Source organism: Martes martes (assembly GCF_963455335.1).
Source record: "Martes martes genome assembly, chromosome: 2".
Lineage (NCBI taxonomy): Eukaryota > Metazoa > Chordata > Mammalia > Carnivora > Mustelidae > Martes > Martes martes.
In genome coordinates, this window is record NC_137889.1 from 92,154,671 (window position 1) to 92,176,134 (window position 21,464).

The following is a 21,464-nucleotide window of genomic DNA, read 5'->3' on the forward strand; positions in this document are numbered from 1 at the left end:
TTCAAGAAACACTAATCACAAAAGATTACAAGGAAACTGCCGTTCTGTCAGAGTCAAAAATTCTGCTCTTCTTCTGATGTCATGTCTAATGATTGGATCTTAAACATTTGGGAAGAATATTTCCAAACAACTATAAAGAGCTACTTTATAGCCTGTGCTTATACATATCGTATATATATAGATAAATTAATAAATGCAGTATGATACAAACAATTTAAGTGTTTTTGTTCTTTAGGACTAGCAAGTTGATAGTGAGGCTATTGATCTACTTCAGTTGCTAAAACAGATAAGTTTTATCCTATTTATTGTATCACTTGAATAATTTGCTTCTAAAAATGTAAGAATACCTAGATGTCAAACCAGTAATTACTCTAAACAATACAACAGTAAGCTTTGTCTGTCAAAATTATTGTGGGAGCCCCTGGGTAGCTCAGTCATTTAAGTGTCCAACTCCTGATTTTGGCTTAGGTCATGATCTCAGGGTCCTGGGATCCAGCCCTTAGTCTCTCCACACTCAGCGGGAAGTTTGCTTGAGGATTTCTCTCTCTCCCTCGGACCCTCCCCCCGTTCTCTGTCTCTTTCAAATAAATAAATCTTTAAATAAATTATTTTTTTAAAGATTTTATTTATTCATTTGACAGACAGAGATCACAAGTAGGCAGAGAGGCAGGCAGAGAGAGAAGGGGAGGCAGGCTCCCTGCCGAGCAGAGAGCCCGATCCGGGGCTCGATCCCAGGATCCTGGGATCATGACCCGAGCGAAAGGCAGAGGCTTTAACCCACTGAGCCACCCAGGCGCCCCTAAATAAATTATTTTAAACATTTTAGTTGTTGATTAAAAAAAGAGGTTGCCCCTTATGCAGGCAAATACCATATTGATTAATATGAACTGGATAAAAGTAGCATGTATAGTAGAGATGATAGATTGAATTGTATTTCTGTGCAGCTGAAAAATTTTATCTCAAAGCAATGTCATCCATTAATATTCTTAACAAACAAAAACAGTCAATAATGATAAAATTATTTTTAAAAAATGAATATATGTCATCTTTCTTTAATGATTGCCCTATTTTGGTGACTAATGTTTTCTAGTTTCTTTCTTGTGACCCAAAGGAGCTGAGATGTAAATCAGGAGATTTTTTTTAGTACATGAGCCAGAGGTTGAAGGCAGAGTGCTTTATCCCTTTGATGCTTTAACATCCCTGTAAGATCAGTGGGATTTATTCAGATCTCAGTCAGTTGCAGAGAAAGAACAAAATGATCCTGGGAGTGGAAGATACTCATTTACCGACGCTTAGTCTGTCTGGTGTTTTAAAACCAAAGACAGACATTTTCCAAAATATAAGTTCAGTTCTTATATCATTTGCATATTTCACTTATGTGTATGTGCATAGGGATAGGGATATTTATAAAATCCCACTTTTATATATAAATACATAATGTGTATATATTAGATATGTATTAGATTAGATATATTCCTTCTTTACTTTCACTTTGTCAATTTTTCTTTTATTTTCTTTTAGATAACAATTATAGTTACATATAGGCCAATGGCTGATACTTCTATTGCTAGCTCAATAAAAATGCAATTTAAATTAATTGCATTTGATAATTTTTTTTTGTTTATCTCCAGATAAGATTTTAGTTTATGGGAAAGTTTTTAGAAGGAATATAGAAAAAAAGGGGGAGGGGCATACCAAATAGATCATGTAAAAAAAATGGTTGGAAACATATCCTAAAGTTCCTGTCGATAATTAAATTGGGCAATATACTTGGAGAATAGGAGATAATCTGTCATTTGAAAGACAAAGTAATCACAGAAAGCAACCATCAATTTTTACCTTTCTAATGAATAAAAAGGGAAGATGAGTTAAGGTCAATTTATTGAAGTTAACAGTGCAAAGAAACTTAGGCCATGTAACAAAACTTAAAAGATTTATAATACATGCAACTTCATTTTTGGAAAATTCCACATTAAAACAAAACTTGTATAATTTCTAGCGCTAACCTCTAGCCACTTTATTTTCCTTGGTGAGAAAGGTCAGGAAACACTAGTCTTAGAACCAGTTACATATTTTTCCTTCTAAATGCAGGAGAAATTGGAAGAATACATGGCTCCTTATTTAGTGAGATTTGAGAAAACTAAAGCCACAAAATATCTGTATTAAGCAGACAGTATGCCTTAAACTTTTGTGTGTGGAGTTATTCCTTCTGAACAAGAAGTGATCTGTTAAAAATGTTGTACCAGTCCTTTATCAGCTACCAGCACATATGCTGGATTAATTACCTAAGAAGGGTCAGGGTGGTGAGGGCCAGGACGCAGCATCAGTGTGTTTGACAGAAGAGTTACAAAAAGTAAATGACCTCTGACTTACAGCATCCCAGTAATGAATTCTAAATATCCAGGGAGCAGTAATCCTCTAAACCAAACCTCAAGATCACGAGAAGGGACATGACAGGAATGCACCGAAGGGTGTGAGGGCATTGGAGAAACTATATTACATTTTACAGTTTAGTCTTGGTCCTGACAAATGTAAAACACAGGGGTCTTCGATACAAGCCCCAGAAACCTTCTTTCACTTTCTTTTAAGGAAAAAAAAGTATATTTATGTAATATGATATAATTATATATGCATAATTATATATGTATCATATCATACACACACACACACACACACACACACACACACACACACACATATGATATACAGTACCTCGAAGAATTAAGGAAAAGCCAAACAGTCCTCAAGAAGAATAGAAACATGGTAATCTCAGGGAAGTCATATAGCACGGCAGCTATATAATTTGCAGGGGCCAGTGAAAAATGAAAACGCAAGTTTCCTTGTTCAAAAATTGTGGAGAATTTCAAGGTGGTACAGCAGACCATCAAACCAAGGGTAGGACCCTTCTAAGAGCCAGATGCTGTGACTGGACAGGATGTAAGGCCATGCATCTGGCCCGAGGTTATGGGAATGAATAGATTAGCTCTTCAAGACTCTACTGTTAGAGTAAGTCAGTTAAAATGGTTTTCTGTCCCTGTGCTGTGTTGCTCAAAATTCATATTTCTAGGAACTAGAGTTTGTAGGCCAAAGTCTGAGTCACATTACGACATGGAACAAGGTTGGGGGGGGGGGTACCTTGCAAAGCAGTCCCATCAAAACAGCATGCAATCAGTGAGGAGAGGAGGGACTTTTGTAAAGGAAAGACAAGACATTATTATCAAAGAAAGGGGAAGAATTTCTTTCTGTTCAGGAAAAAAAAAAAAAACCACAAACAGATGTTCACATAAGAAGAAAGTGGAAAAAGGGAATCAAAATTCTGAGACTATTATGATCAGCTTCTAAGAGGTTGTCTCTGAGAACATGAACAGTTTATTTATAACACTTCTCTAGTAGCACGTCCCATGGGTCGTACACAGTCTGCTTTAAGTATCCCAAAATTGTTAACTTCAATGATTCTAAGAGTCTTTCTTTTCACAAAATTATTTTAGTTAATTTTCCCAATACCAATTACTATAATCTCCTACTCTTTCATAAAACTATTGAAGAATAGGGTTGAGAAAATATTTTAGATGAAAAAATAAATTTTAAAAAATCATAAAAATCACTCTGAGGTGAGATTAGCTTATATTTTTCCAATCAGTATGTATATATGACTTTGAGAATCTGGCTTAGTGAGTTCCTTGAATTTTTTTCCAAGAAGCTGTCTCTAGAAGGAACAGAGGGTTAGGATATGGACTGTGGAATCAGAATCTTTGGATTTAAAGACCAGTCTTGCTATTTGCATTCTGTCCAGTCTCTGTGCCTGAGATTCCTCCTCTGTAAATTATTAATACAATAATTGACTATTAAAATATATTTTTAAAAGATTTTATTTATTTGAGAGAGAGAAAGTGAGTGAGAGAGGCTGAAGGGTCAGCATGAGAGGCTGAAGGGTCAGAGGAAGATGCCCGACTCCCCACTGAGCAGGGAGCTGATGTGGGACTGGTCCTGGGACTCTGGGATTGTGACCTGAGCTGAAGGCAGTTGCTCAACCAGCTGAGCCACCCAGGCACCCAGACTATTAAAATATCTTAAAAGGTGACATGATTTAAGGTATAATTTGGGCCAATGATTAAAAAAACAAATTTTATTCTTTTTAGACACCAAAAAGTAATTAAAACAACCTAAGCTTGTCATTTTGGGAAGATGTGTTTTAGAATAGAACTTCATTTCTTTCTGAGGAATTTGTTTTCCTGTTACCCTTTCTAAGTGGATAGTTTTCTCTGGAGAGGAAAGAGTAAAATGGAGGTGTTCTTTTATCAGTGGTTCTTCAGTTGCATAAAGAAAAGGGCTGTGTATTTTCTTTTTCATCATCATCTCTGTTTCAAAAGCAATTGGACATTGATACCAATCTGTGTTTCTGCTGCTTGTGTAAAAGAGAAACCATCCTCTGCCACCAGCAACCACTGTTATCTGGTTTTAAATGTCAAGTACACTTCAGCATAGAGAGAAAGAATCTGAGATAACATTCAAAGGGGAATATATTGGAGCCAAAGATAGAGTCCGACAATCTAAGTGTCTGTGTCTTCAAGACAGGGGTTAGGAAAAGATTCATCAACAGAAACCTAAAACATTTTGCAGCTTCTAACTTATCTAACCTTGTGATTTATAGCCACATATCATGTTTATATGTATGATTGTAGTATTTGTCTGTGCTGATGCTGTTCCTATGAATAATGGAAAGGTAATTCAGCTACTTTAAACTGAATCATTTAAATCACTTCGGCAATGGCATTCTCACTTCATGTCATTCCTTTCAAGGTCTGGGCTCATACTCTTTTACTAGCCTCAAGGATTTTTTGTTTGTTCCTTGCAACAGATATTTACACTTTGACAGTTCTGTGATGTATAATAATGTATGAACCATGTTATATGCTTTTCATTTACACCAATAATCTGGCCTGTTATTGATATGAAGCCCAATGGTTTCTCTATTTCAGAGGGAAAAAATAAAGATAAAGACATTCTTTATCTTTTTTGCCCATCCATGGTTAAATTTATTACTCCTTACCAAAAACTACATTTTTAGAGTCAGCACCATTTGGTGATGCTTCGTGTTCCCAGTGTCTTTTTGCTAATCATACTGTTTATTGTTATACATCTAACATTGAGATTTGAAATTAATTCAGCACTTTTTTGGTGGCAATTTTATAAGAAGCCATCCAGACATCTTCCTAGGAAATTATTTATTATGATATTTTATATACCTACTTTCTTAGGACATTAACAACTATTATGAGTAATTAATAAGTATGTATTGAACGAATGAATGAATGAATGTTCAACTGAGCTTAGAAAATACAGGTTTAAGCAAAGTTAGAGGATTATTTGCCAGGATTTTTCAGTTATTATCATGTTAATGCTACACCAGGAATTCCTAAAGATTTAAACATATTGAATCATTAATTTTTTTAAAAAATAAAAGAATTGTGAATTTTTATTCTCCAAGTCCACACCTGAGTGTTCTGTTAGGAGCAGTCTATTACAGTGTTGGGTTTGCAGGGCAAGTTATATTCTAAAAACTATCCACGTGTTAACCTGAAAATAAAAGACACAAGCCAGTGTTTATTTAGGATCTGCATTTATTTGGGATCAAAGAATTGTGATTTGGGGAACAGAGATTCACGCTGAAACTCATAATGTCCTGCTTGTAGGGTGAAATCAAGGGCTTTCATGAGGAAAAAGGAAAGGGGACAATTACATGATTTGAAGAAAAGAAACTAAGTTTTCTGTGGGCATTACAAACTAAGCCACTCTGGGTTATGCATCGATTGACTACTAATTATAATGACCAGGATATTCATTCTCCTACTGACTTCTCAAGCAGTTGCTTAAAACAATTGCCATTTTACCCAGCCCAAAGGTTTTGGACCACTTCAAAGAAAGATGGGCAAGGCAATTTCACTACAGTGACTGCTCCAGCTCTGTTTTCAGATGGCCCAGTCGTGTAGATTTCTCACACAATACAACTGCTCTTTGTGCCAGCCATCAACAAGTTGAACTGTAGACTCGTAATCCAAATTGAAAGATTTCTGTAGGTTTGGTTAACTGAATTATGGCTCACAGCGTGTTACTGATATCATAGCCAACTAATAAAATATCTTAAACATCAATATAATTTAAGATTCAACTAGGACTGATATTTTAAGAAAATAAACCTATTCTTGATTTTTCAGGTGCCTTCTAATTTATCTGAATCTTACTTCAGGCAGAAAGTCATTACTCATTCCAGTATACTCATGATTCCAAAAGCCACTTAATATCTAGAATTACAGTTTGGGGACAGCTTATTGGCTGGAGTGAAATTATACCCTTCTCGTTTGGTAGGAAAGATTTTCAAGATAAGTGGGAAGCTACATTGTTTTCTATATTATTAAAAATGAGGTTATCCTCACTCCCACAACTGTGCCCCCACTACCACTTTATTTAACATGAAAAAGTTCACACTGAGAACTCAGAAGGAACTAGATTTAAACCCAGAAGCCATGACAGTTCCCACCTACACTTCTCTTTGTGCATCCACTTGAGGTCTATACTCATATTACATCCTAGTTTTCTTTATTAGTAGTGGTACTTCCTTCACTGTTACTGTTTTTATTCTACTTGATGTTAATCTCTCCTGTCTCTGTCTAACCCCTAATCCACTGGCCCAGAATATTTTTACAACCTTGAACAGTTTTGCCTTGGGAAGTTTCCAAAGATAAATCTGAAAAGTACTTCATGGGAAATTGTGATGTGTAAACCTATTGCTTAGGGTTAATAATGTAGAATTCTTAGTACATGTGTTTAGTTTATGTAAGATGACCATGTACTAATTCATTCATTCAACAAATACTGGTTAATTTAACAAATGTCTATTGAGAGACTGCTTGATGCAAGGCATTTGGAAATACAGTGATCACTAAAAGAGGGTCTCCACCTTCTTTACTGTTACTAGCAAAGAGGCAATCCTAGAGCCTGAAGTGGGAGGAAGGGTTGAAGATGGCATTCTAGGAGAGGGGAGGGTGTAATCCAGTTTTAAAAGAGAGATATAAATTAGCCTTGCTATATCAAATGTCACATATATACTGGGAAAAATTATGGACAGTGAACATAGGAAGATATGTTTAATCTATTCTGCTATTGTGCTTCATGTTTTGTCTTGCAAAGTCTAAATGGGTGACACAGCAAAATGAGATTATGAAACAGGGGGGCTAGAGATTTAGCCCTGGAATTAATGTATTTAAAAGTAACCCACATCATTTCTGGGTTTGTGTGAGTGGGTCTGTCAAGATATTTGAGAATACTTGATTTTGTATCATATAGGAAATCTTATTTTTCTAGTTGAAATTGGGTATAGATCATCACAATGCCTTTTGTTACCTCAAGAATGGAATATGAAGAATTTAGCTGATAAGATTAATGTAGGTTTTTATTAATCTTTCTCAAATTGATAACATTCTATGGCTCTAAAATTTACTCAAAGTCATTATCTCTGACTCTTTTAGCTTTGAAAGTATTGAAAGTTTTATAGTTTCCTAACCAGTATTATTATGTCAATAATTTTAGGTATTGCCTTTATGCCAAGCTACAGAGCAAGAATTGATTTTCTGTTAGAGAACGTGACTTCCTAGATTATATTTTCACGACTGTCACTTACCACACTGAGATTGCCAGATCTCTAATATTTTTGAAAGGTGAAGGGCATAGAACAATCTTTGAAAACTAGATAGTTGCCTGTAGGTTGTATAACTTTTAACATATCATTAATGTTAGATATTCAATAAAAATTTACTTAGAGACAACTTTATAGCCTATGTTAATACATTGTAATCAACCCCAGCTGCTTGTATTTATAAAATACTGCATTTTATAAAGGTTGCTTAGGTATCTAGAGATAAATTAGAGGTATTCTATAATTTTGTTTTTAAGAAGTTCTTATATAATGTAAGTTTTCAAAAGTGAATATATCGTAACATATTTTTAAAATTTCCTTTTAAACTATATTTAAAAAGGAATTACATGCATTCCTAAAATAGTCAAAATGGAGAATTTTAAAATACAAGCTCTTAAAACAATAACAGTAGGTTCTAACTATTTTCTGTGATAATGAAATAGGATGCATTTTATGGTGCTGGTTTGGTTCCAAAAGATTAATCAGACCCCTTCATGATAATGGATCTGAAGCAAGACATTGTATTTTTGTGGCTTATTATCCTGATATTGAAGGAAATAGGGCAGGCAACAAATAGCATTGGAAATTAAATTATTGTCAATAATGTGATTTCAATGTCTAAAAATGATACTCATCTTATTGATACTACCACACTAAAAATATGACTCTTATTGTTGAAAAGAAGTTTATTTTAAAAAGGAAGAAGTTCACAATAGGCAAGTCTCTACTTAACTCTACATGCATTAATTCAGATTTTTTTTCAATAGTGTGAAATGCTTTTTAAGGTGGATCTTAAATCACAAGTAAAAACAGAAGTAGAGAATGAAATGGAGAAATGTGAATGACATTAATAGCATGAGGGAAAGGTACTAAACATAGACGATCAAGTCAGACTTTTTTTTGTAAACATGTACTTTCACACTTTGTATGAGCAGGTTTGCACTCATGAAACATTTACTTTTTCTAAAATTTTGGAGAAGGAAATGAAAACCTTTCTATGGAAGTAGAGTTTTTACTATTTAATATCATTCCCTAAGACTGTAACTTAATATTTCGCTATTCCAGCATACAGCTTAGAAGAGATAAATGTAGGCATATCTGAAATTTTAATACTATTAAAAGATGATGCAGGGGCACCTGGGTGGCTCAGTGGATTAAAGCCTCTGCCTTCGGCTCAGGTCATGGTCTCAGGGTCCTGGGATCAAGCCCCACATTGGGCTCTCTGCTCAGCGGGGAACCTGCTTCCTCCTCTCTCTCTGCCTGCCTCTCTACTTGTAATCTCTGTCTATCAAATAAATAAATAAAATCTTAAAAAAATTTAAAAAAAAAAGATGATGCAGTATGAAGAAAAGAGCACTGGACTAGAAATCAGGAGACCTGAGTTCTCCACCTTCCAGTGTGTGGCACTTAGAAAATTACTTCAGGCTTGAACTTCTTTTTTAAATGTGAATGTTAAACTGGATGTCCTATAATGCTTTTTCTAGTATTGATGTAATTATTTATTTGGTATGAATATTACATATAATTGTACAATAAAGGTTGGTGGATACATTAATGAATGAGAAAGGTAAGTATTGTTCCTACTTCCTTGGAACATGTGAGCCACAATTATAGTTATTAAACAGAAACTTACACAAGTGATTATGTAATCTCACTGTTATTTCTAGGTTTAATGTTCTTAGGGATCTATTCTTTAATAGTTATACTAGTTAGAATGATTTCAGCTTCAAGTAAAAGAAAAACCTAACTCCAGTTTCATTACACAGTCAAAAAATATGTTACCCTGTCCAACAAGAAATCTACAGGTAGCAAGTCTTCAGTGTTGGTTGATTTGAAGAAACAATGACATTATCAGGAAGCCAGGTCTACCCCCAATTTTTTCTCTTCAGTTTTTTCAGTTGAGTCTCTTCCCATGCAGAATCCACCAATAGTTTTAAAAAGTACATCAAGTCAAAATAATATCCAAAGGAAGGATGGCTGTATTTTCCTGTATCTCTTTTTGCTAGAGAGGAAGCACCCCACCAGTCTTTCTGTCATTTCCTGAAGCCATAATAGAGCCAGCATTTAAATAAGTTGGGGAGGTTTATTTTTTTTTCTTGTTTCTAATTTAAAGAAGGAAGGAGGTGTGAATGAATAGTGGGCAGACAACCTACAATGTCTGCCATATGTATATATGAATATTTAGAGTATATATATAAAATACATAAAATATTTTTTTTCCTTTTAGAAACTGCATCAGTTGATTCTAGAATTTCCATTTTCGTTCTTTTTTTTATAGTTTTCATTTCCCTGATGAGATCAACCATGTATTTATTCGTTATGTCAACTTTTTCTTTAAAGGCTTTGAACATAGGTATGATCTTAGCTGCTTAAAATCCATGTCTGATAATTGTAACACAAGGGTCATCTCATAATGTCTGTGAATTTTTTAAAATTTATTTTAATAAACATATAATGTATTTTTATCCCCAGGGGTACAGGTCTGTGAATCGCCAGGTTTACACATTTCACAGCACTCATCATAACACATACCCTCCCCAATGTCCATATCCCCACCACCCTGTGAATTGTTTTTGTCTCCCATTTTTCTTCATTGCATGTCTATTCATTTGAATATTTGCCAGACATCATGGATTACTTATTTCTGAGAATCTGTATTTTATGATCTTCCTTTTAAGAAAGAAGAGTGTTCTAGCTGGGAGTTATTTTTAAAGTAGATCAGATTGATATTTGCGCTTCTTTTTTTGTGTGTTTGGAACTCTCTTGTCTCCCAGTACTTGTAAGACTTCTTTGTTACTGGCAGATACTCCCCTAAATCTGCACCAGCATCAAAACTGCAGCTTCTGTTTTTGTAGACTGCATCCAAGTTCAACCTTCTGAAACCACTACAGTGGTAACTCATATAATTATTGCTGTTTTAATTTTGCCCTTTTGGCATCTGGAAATTTTTCTGTCTTTCCCTCCTGCACTGTAATATGTTTAAAAATAAATGTGCTCATAATTGATCCAGTATCTCTTCGTATTTGACACAGAGGTGGAGTGTAGTTGAACTCAATCCACTGTGTTCTCCGAGGTCTCTTCAAGTTAATGTTTTAACTGCATTGTGTTAAGTGCTACAAAAGAAGGCTTAGCATAGAGATGAGGAACCTGTGTATGTTTGGAGAGATGCAAAGGTGGTTTCCTTAAGAACTGTTATATGTTAAAGGGAGTTCTCAAGGTACAAGGATAAGCAACACTTTTTCATGCAGATGGAAAAACATATACAAAGTTTCTGAGGCAGGATGAAGTCTGGCACATTTCAGAGCCCAAATGAAGGCCAGTGTAATTGAAGCTTGAAAAACAAGGAGACAAGTTGTTATAAAATAAGGTATGGTGAGGCAGACAGTTGCTACATTATGGAGGACCTTGCTGGTTATGTTAAGGTATGTGTATTTTAGCTTGCCTTTCTCTATATCTTGCTTTTTTTCTACCCAATACTTCAGGTAGTAGTGAACTCCTTCTCAAATGTAAATTTACATCTGAATGTTAAGTGTTAAAAAGTTATTATAACCACTCTACTATTACTACTGTGGAGGAATGGATGCTGGTTCTATCTCTTCCAGTAATACAGCTAAATATCCAACCATAAGACAACTTGACATACAAGGGTTTTTTCCCCCTAAAATGACACTTTCAGATCAACAATATATTTTGAAAGGAAATTTGAGAAGAATAGCTTATTTATCAGCAATAGCCTTTTTGTAGTTAGTTTCTCAAACAGTTTTTAGTTCTGGAATGCCAATCTGTTAATGTAGATTTGTATCTTTGTGCCTGTCTTAGAATTATTCAAGCTGAAATTTATTTCACCATAAATAACCCAGCCAGTTTTTAAATGCAAATTAAATAAAAATCAGTTTCCAGAAGTTAAGTTTTTAGAAAGTATTATTTTCTGCAGATCTATTTAATGAAGATTTGGAAGGCAGATGTATACATATGCTTATTTATTATGGTGGGCAAATAGAGATCACTTTTATTTTCCATTCCTTGGAAATCGGCTATGGAAATCACAGCCACATTATAAAGTGTAAATCATTGAGATCCCTTATGGCTATAGACATTTGCTATAATGAAGGGTGTCAGTGCACTAAATAAGGAATAGCTCCTATGACAGCTAAGAGCATCAATTCTTTGCAAATGACATGATCTTGTATTTTGTTAGTCATTTGGACATCATATTGGGAAGTTTTCAAATGATACGGGTGGAAGTAAAATTTCTCACTACCAAACTGATAGTGCTCCTTATAACTAAATGAGAAAAAAAATCATGAAAATAATCTTTTATTTTCTCTCCCTGGTGAGGAAAATTCCTTTAATCACACTTAAGTTTATGTCAAGATATATATTTTCTTATTAAACTTGTCTGTCATAGTAAAAGTAGAATTGCAGCAGAACTTTTGAACTAGCTTGATAGAAAATTCCTTTCACACAAAGAATTCCAGTGACAAAAGTACAAAATGAATTTCTATAGTAGTTTTATTTAAATGTTTAAAGTGCCAGTTGAAGCTCAAGTTTCTCCAGTTGAAACTTTCAAGAATACATTTAATAGAACATTTATGACCTGTGCAGTTAATCTTACTCAAAACCTTCATTTTTGTGGTACTTACAAGACTGAGAAAGGCCCATAAGTTTCAACTTTATCTAAATGTTGGTAATTTTTTAAGCAAAGTTTTTATTTTGAGATGATTATAGATTTGGGGCAGTTGTAAGAAATGCAGAATGATTCCATGTTCTCTTTATCTGAATAGCTTAATTTTCATTCCTGTGCTGACAAAATGATTTGCTTTCTCTCTCAGTTTTCCTCTCTCTTTTTATTTATTTTGTCTGGAACACAGAATCTAGTGCTTTCTTATTGAGGTGATTTTTTAAAAATTGGTTAATTCACTAATTAATTATTGAAGTAGAGTTGACACACAATATTACATTAGTTTCAGGTGTACAACAGTAATTTCACAACTCTATGCATTATGCTGTGCTCACCACAAGTATAGCTACCTTCTGTCACCCTACAATGCTATCATAGTACCACTGAGCATATTCCTAATGCAGTATATTTCATTCCCATCACTCATTATTCATTCCATGACTGTGATCCTGTATCTTCCATTCCCCTTCACCCATTTTGCCCATTCCTCCATTATCCCCCTACTCTGGCAACCACCAGTTCTCTATATTTAAGTATTTATTTCTATTTATGTTTTTTTGTTTTCTGTTTGATTTTTTTTAAATTCCACATGTAAGTGAAATCACATGATATTTATCTTTCTCCTTCTGACTTCTTTCACTTAGCATAAATACCCTCTAGGTCCATCCATGTTGTCACAAATAACAAGATTTCATTCTTTTTTATTCCTGGGTAATATTCCATTATATACAAATACCACATCTTCTTTATCCATTTATCTATTGATAAGACACTTAGGTTGCTTCCATGTCTTGGCTATTGTAGATAATGCTGTAATAAACATAACAGTACAAATGTCTTTTTGAATTAGTGTTTTTGTTTTATTTGGGTAAATACCCAGTAGTGAAATTACTGCATCTATGCTATTTCTATTTCTGATATTTTGAGGAACCACCATACTATTATCTACAGTGGTTACACTAATTTATATTCTTAACAGCTGTATACAAGCACTCCTTTACATCTTGCCAACACTTGTTATTTTTTGTCTTTTTGCTTTTAGCCATTATGATAGGTGTAAGGTGACATCTTTTGATTTGCATTTCCCTGATGATGTGTGATATTGGGTATTTTTTCATGTGTCTGTCATCTGTATGTCTTTTTGAGAAAAATGTCTATTTAGGTCCTTTGCCCGTTTTTTAATTAGATTTTTTTTGGGGGGGTTGAATTTTATAAGTTCTTTATGTATTTTGGATATTAATTCCTTATTAGATAGGATATATCTTACTGGATATATCATTTGCAATCTAGTCTCCTGTTCAGTAGGTTGCCTTTCATTTTGTTGATGGCTTCCTTTGCTGTGGAAAAGCTAAGTGTTAAATTTTAATTTATAAAGATAAACAACATTCATGAGCAACAAGGTATATGTAAAAATTACTGAGTTCTACTGAAGATTCATGAAGTTGACACAGAGAGGGTGAACTATAAATAAATGTGTTTGGTGGAGATTACTATGTTGTTGTTGTTTGTTTATACTAGTTATGGTGATTAATGAACCGCTGTCTCAGGCCTCAGTATCCATCCCCAACCTCTGCTGGGTTTTTTTGGCCAAATAAAGGGACTGTCTAACTTTTTTGATACAATGCCCATTTGTTCACTTTTCTGAAACTATAATAATTCAGAGCATTGGCAGACATAGAATATGTCCCGAAGTGCATAGATTATATTGTCTAGTGATCCCTACTAATGCAGGAACAGGGGAGTACCTGAACCTAGCTTTCTCCTCATGGGCTTATGAGTGGCCTGTGAGAGGGGAAACTGTGGCTTCATAGTAGAGATTTTTCTCTCTCTCTCTCTTTTTTTTTTTTTTTGTCAACTACAGGGGTTTTTGTTTTTGTTTTTTGTTTTTTGTTTTTAGTTGAATTTACCCAGAGACACTTGGGTATTTTTGGCCCAATGAAAGTCTATTGTTAAAAAGATTGATATTTAAAATATTTAAAAGTTGTAAGACTCAGGGACTTATCAGTCAGAAATATAATGGTCACATACAGTAGGATGGCTGTGCTAACCTACGCAACTGAGTAGTAGTCCTTTTTAATGGCCCACTTCACTAAGTACCTCAACCTAAATAAGAATGATTTTGATTACAGTGGTCTTGTAGCTATTTTTCACATACAAATAAAATGTTTTGAGGTGAAAATATTCGTTTTTCATGTGCAAAAGAATGTTACAGTTGACCCTTATACAACCCAGGAGTTGCAGGCACTGACACCCTGCACAGTCAAGAATCTGTGTATAACTTTTGATTCCCCCCCAAAATTAACTACTAATTGCCTAAGATTGAATGGAAACATTACCAGTAACAGTCAATTAATACATACTTTTTATGTTATGTATATTATATACTGTATTCTTAAAATAAAGTAAGCTGGGGAAAAGAAAATGTTATGAAGAAAATCATAGGAGATAAAACATATATATATATTGTACTGTAATTATTGAAAACAGTCTACACATAAGTGGATCCACAGAGTTCGAATCTATGGTGTGCAAGGTTCAACTGTAACTAATATATTTTTTGGTATCACTCATTAAAAGTTAATAGCTGTGGTGAGCCTCTTGAGGTCAGTGACTGTTTCCTCTTAAGCTTGGCAACTTCAGCCACCATTCCTCTGCTGGATACAATATGGATATTTTCTGTAATTGTGAAAAACATGCTATCATTCTTCCTTGTTGGAATTAAGAAATACATTCAGTTTTTTGAATTATAAAACAAATGGTTAATTTATCTTCCAAGCATTTCTGTATATAGTCCATTCTTAACTATCTGAAAATTACAGGGCTTCTTAGAGTTGTAAATGTTAAGCTATAATCCACAGAACCTCAGTAAACTTCTGAAATTAGTCATAGAACTTCACACCTTTATGGTTTCTGAAACGTTTGTTGGTCTTCATTAATGTTTAGATTTGTGATTGGACAAACAGGTCCAAAGAAGTAGCGATCTAACTAAAAGGAATTATAAAAACATAAGCTTAATTACTTTATTGCAAGAGTGCTAGGAAATTTTGAACTGTGGGTAGCAGACCTGCAATGCATAGCAATTTACCTTGCATAAAAATTTATGTATACAAATGAGAGATATAGTGCATTGATTATTAAAATGTTTTATTCATTCACTCATTATTATACTCATTTTTTCAATTTCAGTTGTATAATTTACCAAGTCAATCTATTATGAGCCAGACACCAGGATAGTTCACAACTAAAACCTGATAAATCTTTGAAAATTCTATCTTAAATAAACTATTACATATACTGTGAAATCTAATTTTTACATTCCATTTTATTCTTAATCAGTCTTGGAGAAAATAGGACAGAAGACACTAAAATAAAATGGAAACCCTTATGAATGATTGCATAGTTCACAAGTTGTGCATAACTAAGATGAATGTCATATTACGTAAAATTACTGTAAAAGTGAAAATATAAATGATTCTTTGTGTAATTGTAGGGTGTTTCATTTGTTTTTATCTTTTGGCTTTTTGTTTTTAGTTTCAGGCTTATTTGCTTTTTTTTCACATGACATACAGACTCATGTAGTGGCTTTGAGCTTGCCTTGTCTGTGTTCAAATCTCAACTCTGTCCCTTCTTTGCTATATGACCATCTGCATGTTACTTAACCTCTCCATGTTAAACTTCCTCAACTATGAAATGGGGATGATAATAATACTACCTAAAAGAGTTGTATTAACTGGTTTAACATGTAAAAGTCCTTATAAGACCACCTGAGATGAATTAAGCATTATTATATATAGGCTCATTGTGTGTTTAGTAGGAAAACAAAAGCCTTGCAAGAGTGCCTAGATTGATTCATCCCAAGTCTACTTCTTACTAGCTTTTTAACTCTGAGATAAGTTACTTATCTGGGCCTCAGTTTCCTCATGGAAGATGAAGATATTTATTACATCTACCTCTTGGACTTGCAGAGTTTCAATGAATTACACGCATGGAATGATTACCACAGTATTTGGCCTATAAGTTAGCCCTCAAAAATTTTTAGCTGTTACTATTTTTTTTAAAGATTGATTCGTTCATTTTAGAGAGAGAGCGAGCGTGAGTGAGTGTGGAGGGAGAGGAAGAGAAGAAGCAGACTCCTAGCGGAGCGTGGAGCCCAGTGCAGGGCTCAGTCTCCCGCCCTAAAATCATGACCTGAGCCAAAACCAAGAGTCGGTGGCTTAATCGACTGTGCCACCCAAGCATCCCTATTACTACTTAGTAATTTATTATAAATACAAAATGAAGACAGTAATTACTGTCTTACCATTTCCAACAACAGTTGTGATCAATGAATGTATCTGTGAAAATCAAGTGAACAATTTAGTGTAATCGAGAAGTGTGTTTTACTTACTAATTATCTGATATTTTAAAAATTAATTACACTGTTGGGGGCACCTGGGTGACTCAGTTGGTTAAACATCAGACTTGCAGTTTTGGTCATGCCATGATTTCATGGGTCCGGATGTCTAGCTCAGACTCAGGCTCTGCACAGAGTCTGCGAGGGGTTCTCTGCCCCTCCACCCACGCCCCACCATTCACACATTCTCTCTCTCTCTTTCTCTCAAATAAATAAATAAAATCTTTAAAAAGTTAATTTACTATTATGAATAATCAGAATTGAATAAAACTAACAGGGTATATTTCTTACTGGTATCTTTTCCTAGTCTTGGTGGCAAACTAGAAGGCTACTCTTTTTTTTTTTTTTCAACTTAGGTTGCTAAGTGACCTTGTCATATAATTCAGTTAATAATATACATAAAAGCTATTCAAATTGAGCACAAGTCCCAAACTATTTTTTCATAAATAGCCTGAGCTATGCTATCATGTTAATTGTCTTCATTGTATAGGCCCCTTGGCTTTAAGAAATGGAAACAAATTCAGAAAAATTCAGTGAAAAAGACTATTTCCATAAGCTCCTCTTTTGCACTATTTTTAGATTCCTGATCTGCACATTTGGAAAATTGTCAACCTTAGTATCTTTACTTTTACATATATTATCAATATAAGCCATGTTAGAGGATTTCTAAAATGCAATTATTTTCAAATAATTGTTAATTATCAACTAGAACAGGGTAAATATATGGGTATGTTTTTCCATACATTACTCTGCTAAAAATTTAATGATTGTTTGATAAACAGACTAATTACATATAAAGTTATGCATCTTCCATTTATTTTACTATTTTCACAGAAAATCTTATGCACACAAGTCTTTCTTAACTCCAGAAATGGCTATTGATTGCTTTAGTAATTTAACGTAATTAAAAAAATTATTTTATCTTAATTTTTGGTTCCTTAATCTTTTATTTCCAATTAATTTTTAAACATCTTTAGAAAAGATATGAAATTTTTCTTTTGGTGATTTCTGTTGACTTTCAACATTTTAAAAAGAATTAATTTAAGAAAGTATAAACATACTGCTATCATGTATAAATGAAATTCCCAAAAGGGAAGAAAATCACATTCTAAAGTAGTGATTATCGTTGAATCTTACTACTAAAAATACAATTGACTTATTTCATAATTTTGACAAAAGGGTCTCAGAATTTTCAAAGTCTAGTAAGAGGAAATGCCAGTCACAAGGAATTTTTTCTAGCTCACTCCTGGCATTGATCAACAGTTTGGAAAATACTTCTCCAAATATGCTACATTGTAATTTTTTTTTCTTGTTAGGAATCTTTCCCTGAAATTAACAAAAGACATTGATCAGGAAGTCAGGTGCTCCCATATCAGCCGAATGCCCAGCAGTCCATCTGCAGACTGGCCCCTGCAAGGTGTGGAAGAAAATGGAGGCCTCGATTCTTTGCCCTTCAGACTGATGTTACAGGACTGCACAGCCGTCAAGACCTTATTATTGAAGATGAAGAGAGTTCTTCAAGAGGTAATGGTTTACTCTAAGATTAATGTCTTTCAGTGCTGGTAGACAGTGGAGTCCGCAGACTGGTTAGTACCTCCTCTGTTAATAATTAACTGCATGGCACTGGGCAGGGGTCAAGTATCCTCTTGCAGCTTAGATTTTCTCATTTGTCAAATGAAGGATGTGGAGCTCCAGTTTATAAGGTACTCTTCAGCTCTAAAATTCTAAGATTCTGTGAAGGAACTGAAAAAGAATAAATCAACACCAAATCTGGGCAAAGTTGGTTAAAGAGAAATGGGCATCAGCTTTTAACTTATGTTCGTTTATATGTTGTTACAAAGCTATTGAGAGACCTATTAAATGGACTTCATTTTTTTCTTTTTTTTTTTTTTTTAAAGAGAGTGAGAGAGAGGAGGGAGGAGGGGCACAGCAATAGGCAGAGAGAGCATCCTAAGCAGTCAACACACCCTGCACCGGGCCCAGTCCCATGACCCTGAGATTATGACCTGAACCAAAAATCAAGATTCCGATTCTCAGCTGACTGAGCCACCCAGGTGCCCTAAATGGATTTCATTTTAATGATATTGATCTTTATTTATATGATACCATGAAAGTAGTGTTGTCATTTTTGTTAACAGTCAGTTTGTGAGATCTAATCTGAGTGAGTGACTGATTTGCCCACTGAATACAGTTGCCCTCCTACAGTCTGTGCTCAGATGATGAGTTAGTTAGGAGAATACATAATGGATTATTTCCTCTTTATGCCAAGTAATCAGCCATTCTTTAGGATTTAAGTATGCTGTGGGTTTATTTTTATATTTACAACTGTTTTCTTTGGGGATTTCAATAAGCAGTGTACATATTCATGTTATTTCAAACATATAAAGTGAGAGGTCAGAAATTTTAAATGACTTTCCTCTACTAGTTGTGTGAATTCAAGGCAACAGCCTGAGATTTCTGACTCCAAAGATAGTGACTTTTTACTGTATCCCACTATTGTTCAATTGATTCATATTAATTGATAGGAGATGATAATAAATAATGTGAGAACAGAAAAATATAAATATTTAGAATGAGTAGTATTATGGTTCCCTTACAAAGATGATCTCTAATAATTTGCTTTTCTCACACTTCAGTGATAATAATAATGCTAGCAGCTACCACTAGAGGCCAGAATGGAATCAGGAAGAGAGAAGGGAATTTAAGAGAATATATACCATAGACTATTGGGAGCATTCAGTCATGTGTTCTTATCAGCTGTTAATGTAAAAACTGGAAGAGATATCTGCATTCTATACCAGTTATATTGCTGGGGTGGTTTTGGGTCTAGAATCTAAATAGTGGTTTGCAGGAGTAGTGCTTTTATATTTGATCACTGTTAGAATTTCAGGAATTTTATGAACTGTCAGTTATAAAACTAACATAGACTTTACATAGTTTTTATGTCAGACATAAAAACTAAACTATATACACTTATAATGAAACACATTATATTATTTTTAGAAGGGTAATCAATACTCAAAACCCGTTGTTTCCTATTTATTTTACTATATTCTACTATTAACTATTTACATCTATTGGATCTGTATGTGGAAATATTATATAAGGGCTGCTGTGTAAATTTTCCAATTTTAGATACATATATGTCATTTTGGTAGCTTGAAATCAGCCACACAGGAATTTTATGCCATAGGAATTGACAAAAACTACAAATTAGAGCTTTAATTTTTGGTAAGCTGTTAAATATTTAAGACTACACTATATTTATGACTATGTGGTTTCTATACTGAAATGTAAGTGTTTTGCTGCACTTGTCAAATCTCCCTGACCTTTGGCTTAACATGCAGCCCAAATCTCTTTGAACAAAGCAAGCTTAGTAACAACTGTTATATTGAAGGATACTAATCTCAAAATCCGTAGTGTTCAACTGTTCAGCTAGAGCCGCTCCCTTGGTCTGAGTTTTAATTAAAAAATCAACAAGTAAAAGGGAAGTAGGAAGAACAGACAGGAAGTGTCAAAGGCTTTCTTAGGGTACTTAATTTAAAAAATACTTAACATTTAAATATAATTTAAAAAATATTCAGTGATATTCACTATGGAGTCAGTGTCCTGAAATATTGAGATTGTTTTATACTTCTACCTGTTTTTATTCATTAAAGAATATTTGAAGAAACTGAAGAGAATTGATTTTTAAAGCTGATGTATAATGAGTAATAATTACTTGTTTGCTAAGCCCATCCAGAGAGTGGGGGTCTAATTCTTTATTGTCAACAAGAAAAGCAATATTATGATATGATTAGCATAGACAACTGTTCTAGTCTTTATAACAGATGCCTTTAAAGAAAATTGTTTATTTAAATATTCTTGGGGCACCTGGCTGGCTCAGTTAGTGGAGTATGCAACTCTTGATCTCAGGGTTGGGATTTGAGCTCCGTGTTAAATGTAGAGATTACTTAGGAGTCAAGATGGCGGAGAAGTAGCAGGCTGAGACGACATTGGGTAGCAGGAGATCAGCTAGATAGCTTATCTAACCATTGTGAACACCTACAAATCCAACGGGAAATCAAAGAGAAGAAGAGCAACAATCCCAGAAACAGAAAATCGATCACTTTCTGAAAGGTAGGACCTGCGGAGAAGTGAATCCAAAGCGACGGGAAGATAGACCCCGGGGGGAGGGGCCGGCACCCGGCAAGCGGCGGAGCGACGGAGCACAAAATCGGGACTTTTAAAAGTCGGCTCCAGTGGGAGACATCGCTCCAGAGGCTAAACTGGGGGGAAACCCAGGCGGGGTCAGCATAACCCCAGGACCCGCAGGGTCACAGAAGGACTGGGGGTGTCTGAGTGCCGCAGAGCTCGCAGGTATTGGAGCGGGGAAGCCGGCTATAGCGACAAAGCCGAGGAGTGAGCTCTAAGCCCAGGGTTACCTTGTGCCGGTCGCAGGCTGGGTGGGCTCGGAGCGCGGCCGGAGGCCACAGAGACAAAAGCGACCCGGCGCTTTTCTCCAGCTCCAACAATTGACTGCTTTCCTCGAGGCGCGACCGCAAGCCAGGGAGGCGGGACTGTTGGGCGCTTTGCTCTGAGAGCGCACTGAGGAGCGGAACCCCAAGCTCTCGGCTCCTCCGGGCCAGAGACTGGGCGGCCGCCATCTTCATTCCCGTCCTCCGGAACTCTACGGAAAGCGCTCAGGGAACAAAAGC

At 34.9% G+C, this 21,464-nt stretch overlaps 1 protein-coding gene across 2 annotated transcripts in view; it reads left to right on the forward strand.

Moving 5' to 3' along the window:
* The window catches only part of CCSER1 (coiled-coil serine rich protein 1), a gene marked incomplete at its 3' end in the record, with an annotated part of 1,225,861 nt that overhangs the window by 284,991 nt on the left and 919,406 nt on the right, over positions 1-21,464 (forward strand). For both annotated transcript variants that reach the window (XM_080796962.1, XM_080796963.1), the window contains exon 5: positions 18,084-18,291. In XM_080796962.1, coding sequence (XP_080653088.1) covers positions 18,084-18,291 — 208 coding nt within the window. The remainder of the gene's footprint in view (positions 1-18,083; positions 18,292-21,464) is intronic.